Source organism: Spinacia oleracea, chromosome 3 (genome assembly GCF_020520425.1).
Source record: "Spinacia oleracea cultivar Varoflay chromosome 3, BTI_SOV_V1, whole genome shotgun sequence".
In the NCBI taxonomy this organism is placed as follows: Eukaryota; Viridiplantae; Streptophyta; class Magnoliopsida; order Caryophyllales; family Amaranthaceae; genus Spinacia; species Spinacia oleracea.
The window spans coordinates 46,696,806-46,712,755 of NC_079489.1; the positions used below are offsets into that span (position 1 = coordinate 46,696,806).

Here is a 15,950-nt window from a genome sequence, read left to right on the forward strand (position 1 = left end):
AAGGTCCTGAAAGGTGAAAAAACGAAAAGGTTAGTCCTCAAACTTTTGATTTACTTTAACTTTTTAACCCAAGGACCTAACCTTTTAATGACTCTAGTTAAATTTGGCCGGAAAAAGGGGAATGAGGTCCCAAACGGTGAAAAAAAAAGGTATAGGTCATAAACAGTGAAAAGTTCAAAAGGTTAGACCTCATTTATTAGCTTAAATCGCCTAAGATGCATTAAAAGCATTCCATGAGAAACAGAAAATCCATGAAACCAGGAAAATGGTAATCTCTGTTGCAAGAAACATCAGCAGGAGATGCTCCCTGCAACTCTCCAAATTTGATCACAGAATTTCGTTTATGGGTTACCACCACCGCCAATTCCACCAGCAACACCGCCGTAGGCACGCGTTCTTCGATTCACATGTCATTGGCAAACTCGCCGGTATTTCTAAACTTCCCACCTTTTCGTACTCTCTACATTCTTATAGAACTTTTTCTTCGTCATCTTCTTCATTCGGGTCCAAGTATGGCATTGGTGGGTTTCTGAAATGGTACTTGGGTATGCTTGAAACTCGCCCATTTATCACAAAGGGTATCTCTTCATCCCTCATTTTTGCTGCTGCTGATATTACCTCTCAGGTAAATCTAACCCTTAAATTTATTCTATCGATAACTATAATTCCTTCAAAAAGCTGTGTATTTGTTGCTTTTTGTATAATTTCAAGGAAATTGACATATGCAACGGCGATTGGCAAAAAATAAGAGTCAAAAGGTAGAGCCTAAGTGCATGTTTTGCTATTTGTATGAATTTAAGAAACGAGATGGAGTGGAAACAAATAGGAGAAAGAGGGAAGCAACTTTACAAGAGTCAAAATGTAGTATCATTATTACTATGTACTTCATATTTGTTTGGTGTAACTAAGAAAAGGAAAGCCTTGCATCAAATTGGGGATTGAGGAGGGAAATAACTTCATTACAGTAAGTAAGCTTGGGAAAATGGGAAGGGTGAAAATATTAGTGGTAATGGTTACCGTAAAGTAATGGAGTGTGATACCCTGACTCTCATGCCAAACTAATAGAAACGATTAATCGATCCCATTTCAAACCTTAAAAACACTATACCATACTTGATATTAGCATTAATTTAACATTAATAACACACATTGACGTGTGATTTGTTTTACCAACCATTTTAGGAAACGTATTTGATGCTTATAGTTGTCACTCAGGGTTGCATACCTCAAAATCGTATTTTGTACAACAGTATTTTCCTATCACTCGTTGTAGCATGATGTTGAATTTCAACAGTTGATTGAGCGGACACTTGGGTATAGTCAAGTTCGTTTGTCTTTGTCAAGTTGTTAGAATTGATCAACAATGAATACGTTTTCATTTTGGACAATTACATTTAGATTGTATCCGAGTCTTTGGGACTTATCTTTTGTTGATTAATCTGATGATTGTATTCTTGTGGCTTGGCAATTGGTATTGAACTTGAGATTCTTTCGTGGTTCTTTGTCGTCATTAGGCTGCAGATGACAATCCTCTAACTTTTCTCAACAAAGTGGTAGAATGACTCCACCTTCATTTGATTAGTGGAAGCTTTTGTTTGACTGGCTAATACCATTTCGTTCCATAAACTTGGCTTTCCACGTAACTACCAATTTTTAGCCATATGTTATGGATTTACTTTCACATTTTAGCGGACTGATGAATCTGAGAGGAAAGAGGATTGATGTTTCAGTTGATTGGTTGTGACAAATTTTGTACACTGCTATCCCTACTACAATTTCCTTGTGACAAAAAACCCTAAAGTTTCCTTCCTGGTGATTTTGTCATACCGTTCCTGTCTAAGCACGTAGAGTAAGGTAGTAGATGCATTTTGTAGAAGATTTATCTAAACATTCTTCTATTTCAGATGCATCAGCTTTTCTTCCCACACCTGAGCTTTCCTTTATTGCATAGCCAGCTCAATGATGTGGACTTCACAATTCAGTAAGAAAAGAAGAATATTTAGTCTCCAGATTTTGTAAAGCCTGTTTGCATATATTGACTTAATAGAAAATTCACCTCCCCCCCCCCCCCCCCCCTTCCCCGATATGTTCAGCCTTTCATTTTGTTATGGTTTTTGTTGAGAATGGCGGATTGGTTCAGCTACTCCTTCAGGGATGCCATTCATCAGAAACGTAAGAAATTTGTATCCCAGCTGTTAGTTTTTACAGGAGCAAGATTAGCGTGGACAAACGAGAACATATTAGTTACTGCCTCAGTATGTCATAGCTCTGTTATTTGTGTTAGAAGAATTACTGCTTAAGAAAGAGAAACCCGTCACTGTTTCTTTTATAGGTCAAATCTGGAACAAGGGATGTGACAAAGGATAGTCTTTGATGCCAAGGCAGTAGCTTTAAATGAATTTTCTTGCTGTGTCTCTTGGGGCTATTGTTACGTTCTAATCCTAGATTTGCTAGACATCACCATTCAGAACCCGTTGTTTTTAAATGCGTGCACTCGTGTAATGATAAGACAATTGGAGAGAAAGGGAGGAAAGGGCAAGGGAGGGGAACAAGTTCCCTTGTATGGACAAGGGGTTGGGGGAAGGTAGGCTAGGTTTTCCTTCCCTTGTTAATAGACATCATCCCCCAAAATTGTAAAGAGTTGGAGCGAAAATGGAGCTCCACAATCCCCCTCCCCTTCCTTGTCTTTCCCTTCCCTCCCTTTCCCTTCTATCTTGCTATCCAAACATAGTGTTAAGCTTTTTTAGCTAGTCGAAATACTAAATCAGAGTTAATGGACCAGACTGTCTCAATACTTGTATAAGTCATGTCAGATGTGATTATTTTATGTGAAAGGGTGCTCACATCTCGATTCATGAAGATGCTATATGATTAGATTCTTTGTACTTTTTATATTCCACGCTTGAGTAGGGATCCCCTGAATTGCTGTCCAATTTTTATCTTCAGGCTGATTCGAAATCTGGGATTCATTTAAGTGGTACAGAAAATGTTTAAGTAGGTGTGCTGTTGACAAGAACTTTAGAACTTCAGAAATTTGGGAGAAATCATATTGTTTTGGGGGCCTTGTTAACATGAGAATTTGATGCTGTTATTCATGAATGTTAGAGGTGATCTAGTGAGTTCCTCCAACAACCAATGCACTAGGGTGGCAGAATGTGTCTTCAACTCTTGATAGGTTTTCAGTTTTTGCATACTAATGAAGGCTGGAAGTTCAGTAGAACTTAAGTTATGATCACCTCCTGTTTTCCCATGAGTCAACTCTGGTTTATTGGCGACCAAGTCTTTTTTTATTCAAGCACATGAACTACTAATATTTATATTTGGTAAAGCTTGGTAGATTGGTCGTGGTTTCAGGTGCTTGGTGCATGATACTGATATGTTATACTTCATGAAAGAAAAAATGAAGGTTTGGTGATGTTACCTAGGAGCTAGGAATCGGAAAACAACTGTTTAGACTTTAGAGTGACATAGTATTTGGTTGACTTACAAAGGGTGGCAGCACTTAAAAATGAGTTGGAGGGTGATTTTATGGAAGGCCAGACAACAATAAACTATAAAGGTTAAATCATGCGAGACATATATTGTTCACGTAAATACTAATTTTAAGCTCTTTTCTAGGGACGGAGGTTGATTAAGGTGGGGATTTAGGAATCCATATGAATCTGAATATGAATTTCAGGTCTTTATATGTTTGACGTGGAATACGTGAACAAGTAACAAGGTAACTGGATGGATAAACTCAAAAGTCTTTTCGAGGACACACAACACAACTCTGGATTGTTTGCTTGGTTTGATTCCTAAACCTGTAGCTCAAAGCTCATCTAAACATTTCAACTCAATCTGATTTTATTGAAAATGTGATGTCTTATACAGGCTTCACAAACCCACACCTACTATAAGTCTAAAATAAATAAAACAAAGCAGCAAAGAAAACCTAATACACCTAGGAATCAAGATCCTTGACCAAGTCAAACTTTTACCCAAAACGAATCCTAAATCAACTAGGAGTTGACAACAAAATCATAACTGACATAGGAACTAGAAAAATGAATCCTAAAGTAATTAGAAACTGAAAATCATTCCTAAACCCACTAGGGATTGAAAATCACAAAACACAACTCCTAACCTAGTTAGTATTATTTATTGACACAACCACGACTCCGCGAGCTAAAACCACGAAAAACTCACTCAAGCGACTGCCAAAAACATGATAGCTAAAAAGCATTACACTTAAACATCAGTCAAAAAAGAACCATGCTGCTGCTCGCAACATTTGGGGTATAGTACTAAAATTACTCAGCATTACAATACTTTGTAATGGTATAGGTAATTGAGAGGTTTAGAATAAAGGGTTAAGAATGGTATCCTATTTCTTTCATCCAGGTGTATGGCAAGAGAGATCGTTGGTAGAGGAGGAAGTAAGTCGAAAGGTTTTCCGATGTGAGGTCTGAAGGATAAGGTATTGGGATTGTTGAGAACTCAAAGGGTAATTCTTTTGAAAACCTATAATGTGGATATTAGATCACTTGGAATTCAATTTGAGTTGTCAAAGGCAAGGTTGGGTCACAAGCTTAGCATAGAATGAAGAATTTGGCTCAAACGTCCAATCTTGAAGTTCGATGGGCGACACTCAGAACCAAAGTCAATGTGCAACCCATTTAGGGAATATCGGGTCTCTGCTTGTTTCTTTTGTGTTTTGTCTATATTTCTCCCTCCGTCTCAATTTAGAGTATTCCCTGTTCTTTTCCATCCCTCCCAATTTAGAGTAAGTTTTTACCTTTCACTTAAACGAGTTTTTCTTGTTTAAAAATTTCCTTGAAGGAAGGAACAGCCTTGTGTTTCAAGGGAGAAAGTTCCTAGTACAAGGAGGAAGCTATATTATAACCTAAAGACAATCAAAATTAAAGGAAAACCAACAAAATAACAAATATTGAGGCTTTCCACCATTAAAATTTGAGGGAAGCCCCTTAAAGTTCGCTAAGGGAGACTAGGGTTTTGCTTACCTCCTTTTGAGATAAGAGGTAAACTCACAAACCTCTAGCGTTTAGATATCTAAAACACGTCAATTTTTTTCTTCATTGTCAGTTGCTCAATGTATTTGGGGAAACTCGTGTGCATTGCATTTGGAGATGTCTATTCGCCTATCTATTGCAACATGTTGTGATGCACTGTGTGGGGTTTCTGTTTTTATTTTTAGTTTTTGGTTGGATAAGAAGTTTTTGTTGTCTGCAACTATTGTGGTGAATTTGTGTTGTATTTGTTAGACCAGATTTGCATGTGTTCTCCATTCTCCTGAGTGAACTTTGATGCCTTTTGAGATAAGAGGTAAACTCACAAACCTCTAGCGTTTAGATATCTAAAACACGTCAATTTTTTTCTTCATTGTCAGTTGCTCAATGTATTTGGGGAAACTCGTGTGCATTGCATTTGGAGATGTCTATTCGCCTATCTATTGCAACATGTTGTGATGCACTGTGTGGGGTTTCTGTTTTTATTTTTAGTTTTTGGTTGGATAAGAAGTTTTTGTTGTCTGCAACTATTGTGGTGAATTTGTGTTGTATTTGTTAGACCAGATTTGCATGTGTTCTCCATTCTCCTGAGTGAACTTTGATGCGGCCTGATTTTGGATAGAGTAATTTATTAGTTTCCTCATGGGCTAGAGCTGTTGAAGTGTAAAAAGGGTGATCTGATATTGGAGATACAAAGCTCAAATGACTTGGGTTTCTTAGAATAATATATAATACCCGACTTGCACGGTTTGAAAAGTTCAAATATTAATTTTATATTAATTTGAAACCTGATGTAAAAAGTTTCTAAGAAAAATCATAATCTACATAATAAAAATTTAGCAACAATAGAGTCAAAAATAAAAATGTTAAGCTCTAATACTTAAAATTCATCTCAACGTACACCATACATTCATACCGCATGCTGCATATCATAATTTATGTTACCGTTTAAATTTTGAGATTAATAATTAATTTATTACTATTTCATTCACAATAATATATAGTCATTTGTGAGTGTTTTGTTTGGGTTTAATATCCAATTTGACAAATTAAAGCTTTTAAATTATTGAATATAAGTTAAAACTAAAAAAGTAATTAAGGAATGTAGTGAGTTACATTTTATGTAGGTTACATTGAGTTGTGTGCAATATACTCGTTCTAGTGAAGAAAACAATAATTTAGGAATGGAGTGAGTTATATGTAATGTGTGTTACATTTCTCTTACTTCATATTTTACCCTTTTGTATGGAATGAAGATTAAGTTGAGAAGTCAATCAATTTTTTGATAAATGTCATACTTAAACACTAACTCTAAAGAATAAGGGTCATATATAGGTTATAAAACAAAATTTTAAATGGTTCCAGCTTTCCAAGTTCCGAGAATTAATGCAGAGGGAACATCAAATATTGTCGCTTATGAACCCATGCTATATATTTTTAATGTGCACAGTAATACAAATTTAAACGACCTTGTTTTCTCTTGTTCCATATTTTTTGTGTCTCATTTTGCATGTTTACATTCTCTAACATAACATTTTACTTTGTTCGCTTCACGTTTTATTGATGTTTCCTTAAGATGGTTCATGTTAGCCGACCCTGAATCATCATTTGGGACTTGTTGTTGTTGAAATGAATTAAGGATTTATCATGTTAATCCCCACTCATCATGTTAGGGGAGGAAAATATAAAATTTTATCTACCATACGTCCACACCCCCGCCTAGCTAGGTACACATAACCCTCCCAGTATAATTAAGGACTCACCTTACCCTCTTCACTATCCACATGAATAACCTAGCTGCTCGAGTAATCATCTTAATACAAAGCTATTACCTACGAAATTTAATTTTAAAGTTTGTAAAAAAAGCTTAATTACTACTTATATATTTGCATGTATGTAGCTAGAGTCTTATTAGGTCTAGGAGTACCCTTAGATATTACAACTCTCTAATGTTATGGAAAACCTATTTTTGATACAGTGAAAAATTGATACCTTAAAAACAAAAATATCCTTAAAATTTAGGAAAATTTGTTATTATTAATCCAACCTTTGCCCGGTTTTCTTTAATTAAGCCTACCTATGCGATATTTCTAATTAATCCAACCTTTATGACCCAACTACTATTATTAAGCCTAACAAGTTACTAGCGTGCTGTAGGCGGTATTCACCCTTACATGGATATAACAGCTATAATTTTTTTTTTTTTTTTTATTATTTTTTCCCTCCTTTTCTTTATTTGCTATTTTAATTTTCGTTCCTCTCTCCTCTGCGATTTTCTGCTTCATCTCTGCACTTCTCTCCATTATTTCTCTTCTCCACCATTGTTGATCCCTCATACCTCTCCATTCGAAGTTCATCAAAAATAATCAGCAATTGTTATGGCTGGGGTAAAGCAATTGCCTGTTGGATCTGGATCTTCTTCAAATTCAAGGTTTTTTTTTCTAAATTTTCAACAAGACCACAATAACTAACATCCCACAACATAAAAAAAAACTATATTATTGCAACAGCTAGGGTTTTTACGAACTGACCATCAAGAAAGCCCAAAATTCAAAAATTTACCAAAAAAGGAACAAAAATGCGAGGGTTCGTAAGTTCGCCTTCAATTGTACGATTCTGGAGACGAAATTTGAATGCGTGTGGATGAAGTCACCTATTTCCACAAAAAAATCGCTGATGATGTCATGAACCAGTACAATTGTGGTTGAAGCATTAGTAATGGAGGAGAGAGGAATTGAAACACGGTACAGAGAAGAGAAGGGTTAAGGGTTTTTAAAAAAAAAATGAAATCCTTGTTTAGGTGGCAAGTGATGATGACGTGTCCAATATTTTAGGAGGGAAACCAACTTTAGGTTGTCAACGTTTTTAACGTTGACTTTGTAGCAGGTAACCGGTCATCCAGGCTTAATAATAGTAGTTGGGTCATAAAGATTGGATTATTTAGAAATATCGCATAGGTAGGCTTAATTAAAGAAAACCGGGCAAAGGTTGGATTAATAATTACAAATTTTCCTAAAATTTTTATATTACCCGTCTCAATTATAGCTAGTGTCTTTTAAAAGGTTTCAACTTTTAGTTAACTTAGATTTTGAGTTACTTTAAAGAGTCTGTTTTGAATGCTTCTCAGCTATAATTTTCCCTTACCTAAATAATCATGCTATAGTCATATGAAGTAGTTATCACGTTTACATAATAACTAAACTTTTGATACAATCATTTTTAAAAAAATTACGCAACATTGTTAGAGAGACTACATAACTATGTTAAAAAATATTAAGTGCCAAATCTTGCATTGAGAATATTTATTTTTATAATAAGATTGAAATTTAGATAATGCACTAACTTTTTTTTTTCTCCTAATTTTTACGAAGTGTATTTGAACAAAAAATATCAAAAGAGATTTTGCATGATGTTATACAAGTTAAAAACTACAATACATTTACATATTTTCTATTATACATAAATTTTAAGTATGAGTTTTTCTCGTTATACTATATTAACTTTGTGTATTTCTCCTATTTAATTGTATTTAGCATCAAATTTTTGTTAATTACCCTCTTAGTTAATTACTTAATTAGAAGTTTTCCCTATATCTTTGTCAATATAAAAAAGAGAATGAGAATATAGTATGTACGTAGCATATTTCCTAAGTGAAAAACATTTACCAAACTAAAGTAAATAAATTTTGGAAAAAAAGGTAAAATGTATTAATACAATAGGATTTCGAAATACGATAGTGTAATTCCTACGAAGTATATACAACATGTCATTTTTACCAAAATAAACAAGTTATAAGGATATTTTACAATGCAAATATTTATTATTCCATATGCGACGTATATTAGGAGAACTTACATATGTCAATATACGTAATATTATCAATATGCATATGTGACAGAATATTATAAACCTTTTATGTCCATGTTCATATACGAAGTATGTCATTATATTATTGTGTATATAACTTTACATTTTAATTTATACGGGTATACACATAATATTCATCTTCTTGTGTTGATATTAATATATCAATTTTTTTTAGTATATTCATAACTAAGTAAGAGTTCTGACAAGAAAATTTAACTCGTTCGTATGAATATATTATTTTATGTGACATGATAAATACGATTTATAATAATAATTATTATTAGGTAATTATTTTGTTAACATGTGATAATCTTTAGAAAATACCCGGTTGTTATTTTGTTGGCAATATGACAATCTTTAGTAATTAGGTTTTTAATTATATTTGTTTCCTTATGCAAACTCGTGTTATATTTTTGTTTTAAGTAATGACATGATAAATAAGATAATGTTGCCATAAATTAATAAAATTACATAATTTAATTCATTTATTTAGGGCAGGACAAAAGAGCGGGACTTTTTTTTTGTATTGTGAGAGCGACACATGTCAGTTTTGCTTTTAGGGCCTCTCTTTTTGTATAGTTATAGATATATAGATTTTTGGCTTCTGTTTTTGAACACCTTATCCTCCTGCTTTGGTACACTTTTTCTTTTGATTTTCGACGTACATAATTTTAATTACTTATCAATTAGTTGAATGTGTTAGCTTTGTGTTTGTAATCAATAGCTTTTGGTATCTTTGCATCAAATTTGTTAGCTTTTCTGTGATGTACTCCAAATCTCCAATTGATTCCTGTGTTGAATATTGTGCTAGATCATTACGTTGCCACCATCTGGATCATTTGACTCAGTCCGGACGTTACGAATAGCTGGATATGGGTTGCTAATTATGGGACCATCACAACATCTATGGTTCAATTTTCTCTCAAGGGTCTTTCCTGGGCGAGATGTATTCACTACTGTGAAAAAGATAGTTATGGGACAATCTATTTATGGGCCTATTATGAACAGCATTTTCTTCTCCTATAATGCAGCTCTTCAAGGTAGAGTATATCTCAACAAGCTCCGAAATACTAGTGTGGAAGTTAATCTATAGATGAGACTGGTTAGCTGGGAATTCCTTTTATCTTTTTGAAAAAAAATCTTACTTAGACCACTGTTCTTGTTTTCAGGTGAGGCTCCTTGATCATAACTTCAGTCTATATACTGTGCTTGATTTGTATGTAGCTCAATGTTTCATAATCAATTTAAGTTGTATGCGGACATGGAGTAAAAGAAGGAAACAGAATCAAACCAAAAGCGGGATCAACTTTATGTGCACTTATCTGAAATATGGCTATGTCCAGTAAAAAAGGAAACGATAGAGGGGTTGATAATCTAGCAAAGAGTAGGATGGAAAATTTGGATTTCATTTTGGTAGCTTAGTATTGTTCTCAATATTGATGAACCTGTGCAAGTATGAAACAGTTAGAAAATGAGCATTGGTATTATCTGCTTTTGACATCTTATGTGTAATCAACTTAGGTATCCAGGGTTTAGCTTGGAATATTGAGTGGCAATTCTCCATCAATCCATGCATCCTTAACGAAACTCATTTAATTAAACTCATTTCATAACATGGCTCATATTTTTCACCAAAGTATCCCATACGTGCAAGTATAACAAATTTCATTTGCTTTCTTTTCTCACTAAATCATGACAACTGACCATTTAAGCAATTTCTGTTGTTCGTGTAACCCCTTTTCTAAGCATGATGTGGTATTTCGTTGTAATGTCAGGTGAAACTAGAGAAGAAGTTGTTGCAAGACTGAAGAGAGACCTCCTCCCAACTTTGATGAAGGGTCTTATGTATTGGCCATTGTGTGATTTTCTTACATTCAAATTCATCCCTGTCCATTTGCAGGTACCCTCTACTACGTCCAATCTTTTTCCATCATTAAGGCAAATAAAATTTGTCAACAATTTGGAAATGATAAAGGCATTTTCCTATGTTCCTTCGTTAGAGTTTTAGAGCTTGTGGTGGAATTGTTTATATCGAGTATTATGATAACATTCATCTATGTATCCTCTAATATCTGCTGATTCCCCTCCCCCCTCTTCTTTTTTTTTGGCAGCCATTGGTAAATAGCTCTTTCGCGTATCTGTGGACGATTTATTTAACGTACATGGCAAGCCTGAAGAAAGTTGGCGAGGATTGATCGTGCTGTTTGTCATAAGACTGGTTCCTGCAATATTTGGCTTGGTATTAGAGCAAAGCTAGATCAATATTTGACTTTTCCTGATTTAATTTTTTCAGAGGTGCTGTATTTAGTATCTCAATGGATGCAATTGTTTTTGCTTACACATAGAGTAGGATTATACTTTCAATTTTGATACACATAGAGTAGGATTATACTTTCAATTTTGATTGAAGAATTTTGTTTAAGGATGATACTGATAGTCTAGAATCACGCAAGAGTATAAAATTGCAGAAAGGATTAATGTCACCCTTATCAGTAAATCAACACAACAAACTAGAAAATACCAGGTTATATTCTATTTCATGTCTCTGTTCAGATGTACAAATTGTTGAGTACTCTTCTAGTCTTTTTTCAGGGATATCATAGATGGATGCTCAGAGGTAAGGTTTTTCTCTTTAAATGAGAGAATTTCTATTTCTACAATACAGATGCTTATTTTCTTAAAGAAAAAGTCTTATTCTCCACAAAGCAGCAAGTCTACCTTGATAATTTCTTTAAGCAAGGATTCTTGTTTCAATACCTTTACTTTCTAGGCTTGTTCAAGCTATTGTAAAATGCAAATATTGCAATCAGAAGTAGGCTGAAAAAAGATCCACTCATTACCTCATGGAAGGAAACACCAATTTGTCTACAGCCATTGGCTGTTGTTTCCTTCCTTCATGTGTTTTACATGTGTGAATGTTGAATGGAATTCCGCTCTGGAAAAAAGTTTGAATGCAGATACAAAGTTACACAATCAACAGACATTTTCCAACTTATACACCTTACAACTGGAGCTCTTGCTGATTTTCTGCCTGTACGTTCTCAGTTGCTCTCTTTAAAGTTTTGTATTCTTATATATATTGTCACCCATTTTTTATTTTTTTCAGGTTCAGCTAAAACCGGGTTTCAAGTTGCAGAATTTATGGTTAACACCCAACTTTTTACGGTTCGGGTTCGGGTTCAGGTTCAGGTTTGGGCCATACAATTTCTGACACATCTAAATGTTTAATTAATACTATTATTTCCTCCGTTCCCTAAATATTGCACTATCTTGTTTTTTACACTATTCACACTAGACCTTTGGTCATCTTTTGTGATCAATATCTAAGAAAAATTATAGTTATATAAGATCTTGTTAGATTCTATCGATATATATTTTTTAAATATTAACTTTTTTATAATTTTTACTTGTACATAATTCAAGATATTAGCAGTCAAAGTCATATGTTGGAAAGCATAAAGTCTATATGGTGCAATATTTAAGCAATGCAGAAAATATGTAAATTTATATCTTGTATCGGTGACCAAGATGTGCATCCTAGTTCAAAAGAACAAATTTATCTAAAAGTAATGAACCGATAGCTCAAAGATTGCACATATTTTTTCATAATGTTTAAACTATATGTTTTTTTTTTTTTTTTTTTTTTTCTGCCAAAGCAGTATAAGAATTATATGATCGTGTATTATATGTTCATTAATGAATTATTTTGTTCATTCGGGACAAAAATGCGCGTCATGGTGAATTATTTTCCGGTTATTGAGGGACATAGAGTCACACAGACGGAAGTTAAGAGGAAACAAACCAAAGCTGTCTGTTTCTTATGTTAACTATACATAACGAAGGAATTTAACTTTAGTGTGTCTCATTAAATAGGTGCATTTATTGAGCTCTTTATGCAATTTTTAAACATGGAATGGAAGGCTGCGTAATTCAGAGGCAGCTCGTTTTTCCATTTAACAACACTTTGCATTCAATTCCCACATTTATTTCAACCATCAATCTACTGACTACAAACCCCAGAAATTTTACCAAAAATTAACCCCAAACGATTAAATCTCCCACATGTCATCTTTCATTATTTACCTACCCATTACTACATTATTATTAACTGTATATTTTTTTTTATATTATATACTTTTATATTTTGTGGTTGATGATGTTACAGCTTTATACCTTCAGCATGGGCATGGCATCTTCCAGTATTATATAGTAGGAAGCTTTCTTCTTATTCTTCCTCTTCCATATCTCTTTGTTTTTGTCCACTTCATTTTCTGCTGGTCTGTTTTGATGGTCTGCTCTTCATTTAGCATACGACTGACTCAATACTTTGTCAGTCCATCTCTCGCTATTTTTTTTGGTGAGAACAGGGTGTTTGTTTAGCTGTCCAGCATGAATGTTTCCAGGTTCTGCACGGCGCTATGGCTTCTTGGAGTTCTCTTCTTGTCATTCATCTGTTTTAGCGTCGGAGTTGCTCAATCCGTACTAATTTCTGGTAATTACTTTTACTCTATATTTTGCATGATTAAGATATGACATAATAGTCCTTTGTTTTTGTCCATTTTGCATCATTAGATTTTGGTGTTATGCAGCTAAACTCTTGAATCAATTAGGCCCCTATCAGTATCACTATTAGTTTTCAGTTTCTGTATTCCAATGTTTTCTGATCAAACTTTTTTGTGAGTTTATGACTTGGTGTCTTAGCGTCCATGTTTAACTTGGTGTTGATCGTTGATTCAACCTTTATAATAGGCATCAGCACTATGAAAGTCACCCCAGTACAGGTGGGTTTGGAAATCTTGACTAATGAAAAGAATAATCGCCAGTAATTTTGCCCGCCTCTAGCTGAATATGGGCTGTGGAGGATGTTGTTTCAGGGTTGCAGCCATAGAGAGCACAAGAGTTGAGAGGAGAGAGATCATAGTAATTTTGAGTTTTGCGGGGTAGCGAACGTTTGTTTTTTCCATTATTTGATGTGTTCACATGAGAATATATTGAGGGGATCAAAATTCGGAAGGGGATGTTTTTAAGAAATCCTCCCAATCTCCTGCTACTTCTTTCTTCATAATTTCGTACGGCCATGGATAAATTGTATGCAAGTCCAATCATAATCAAATACCCAACTGTGCAATAGCTACTGGCAAGTTATTGTCATGATGCAAGACTATGAGTCATGTAATTATCTAAAATTTACTAATGAACTATTCCCTCCGTTTTATTAATCTTCCTGTTTTACTGTACACATTTGTCAATGCACATTTTTTACCTCAATATCTTTAATTTTGTAATAGTAAAAACTATAAAATTTTCATATTCTTAAAACACTCGTGGAGACGAATTAAACAAGACCCCACATCACTATTTTTTCTCTTATATATTGTGAATAAATTAGTGGATTCTTTCAAGTTCCGAATACTTTCAAGATTCGAAACAGGAGAACATTAAGAAACGGATGGAGGAAAAATTAGCCTAACCAAAAGGGGTAAAAATAGTGGTGATGGTGCATAATGTCAATGGTAGTTAGCTGTTATGACTTATGAGGTGATTGTAATAGTGCTGATGGGGGAAGGAGTTAGAAATGAAGGGTGTTTGAAAGGTGTGGGGTTTGCTTTAGCTCACCTCGCCCTTGGGTTTGAGGTATGTTTTCAGGAACTTAAAGCATGTGATTTGGGAGTGTTTATTTGTGTCTCTAAACGTCATGCATGAGTTTTGGTGATTACAAACTCAAACCTGATTCCGAAGAATGGTGAGCCAAACAAGGCAGTAGCTCTCACTGTGATAAGTGTGATATTCATTCTTGTATTTGTCTGTCAGTTTTTGAACTGCATGGTGAATTTTTGTCTACCTTCTTGAGACAGTATGGTGCATTTTTAAAAACATTGGTTAATTTTTGCAAACCTCAAAGAGTAACGGTGAAAATTCCAAACTAGAGAACATAAACATTTCTAGAAATGGTCTTCTGGCTTTCTTTTATCTCTTGGATGTAATGAATGGCTAGCGTATGGGTTTGATGATAATGTAAATTTATTAAAACTATTGATCATTTTCTAAAATGTAAAGTTCTCAAAACACAAACTAAACAATTTATTCATGTACCATATTTATCAAATAACACATCAGTTTTACAGGCATGATGACTGTTGATGGTGGTAGTACAATGACAAGTAGGAATATGAAGGTTAGAACTCTTTTCGAATACTAACTTCTATGATCTTTGCTTTATATGCTGAACTGTTGCTTGATTAGGCTGAGGAGTAGACCTGGTCATTGGGTGGGGCGGGTCAGGGTCGGTGCGGGTCAAAAGTGGGTCGGGTAATGAAAGGGTCATTTTTAATAGTGGACAGGTCAAACTGGGTTGCAGGTGAATAACGGACCGATATAGGCGGGTCAATAAACGAGAAGAAGAAATGAAAAAAATGTCGCATGCGAATTCAAGTGAAGATGAAGCTATGCACATAATATTTTATATCATAATTAATTTGGTTTTCATAATTATCGTGTTATAAGTTTGACCTTAAATCCACCCTGTCCAATAAGGATCTGTTAAGGAGGTATGTCTTCTACTTTTTAGTTGGAGTTTTAAATAACAAAAACTTACCTTTTTGCAGGAAAATAATGATGATAAAAATTGGGGTGGTGATGTGAGCTTAGAAGACTATCCCCCTTTTGATCCTAGCCCGAGTTCAAAGGCTTCGTTAAGACCTGGACCTGTTGAGCATGGCGCTCCTCTGATGCCATACATTCCAAACCCGAAGCCGTCGCCTCCTCGTTCCTCCAACAATGATGAATCACCTTAACCTTTGTACGTAAATCATTGATCTTAGAATCTGTTCTTTCGGAATGATAACCACATAATATTGCCTGACGGCATTATTGTCGTATTCTGTTCACGAATGTCCAATGTATATTTCCTAATGTGCAACCTTTATTTTGACATTTCATATGCACTGTTGTGGTTTAGGCGTTTAGCTAGTTGTATTTTGTATGTTTAAGATTGCATCTTCATGTACATAATCTGATCATACGATCTGGACTCAATTTTTTTTTCCTTCTTATTTGGATGTTTGTGTCTTTCAA

General features: G+C 34.4%; 1 protein-coding gene across 3 annotated transcripts; it reads left to right on the top strand.

Moving 5' to 3' along the window:
• Positions 1 to 217: 217 nt before the first annotated feature.
• On the top strand, positions 218 to 15,950 carry LOC110786189 (protein SYM1). Of its 3 annotated transcripts, none has more exons than XM_056840255.1 (7): positions 218 to 625; positions 9,688 to 9,916; positions 10,652 to 10,776; positions 10,988 to 11,909; positions 11,983 to 13,368; positions 14,994 to 15,051; positions 15,482 to 15,950. In XM_056840255.1, the coding sequence occupies exons 1-4, from the start codon at positions 266 to 268 to the stop codon at positions 11,069 to 11,071; spliced, it is 798 nt and encodes a 265-aa protein (XP_056696233.1). In that variant the 5' UTR covers positions 218 to 265; the 3' UTR covers positions 11,072 to 11,909; positions 11,983 to 13,368; positions 14,994 to 15,051; positions 15,482 to 15,950. The 3 variants fall into 3 exon arrangements, with proteins under 3 accessions (XP_056696233.1, XP_056696232.1, XP_021846420.1); XM_056840254.1 differs by having other exon boundaries at positions 15,002 to 15,051; XM_021990728.2 differs by lacking the exon at positions 14,994 to 15,051.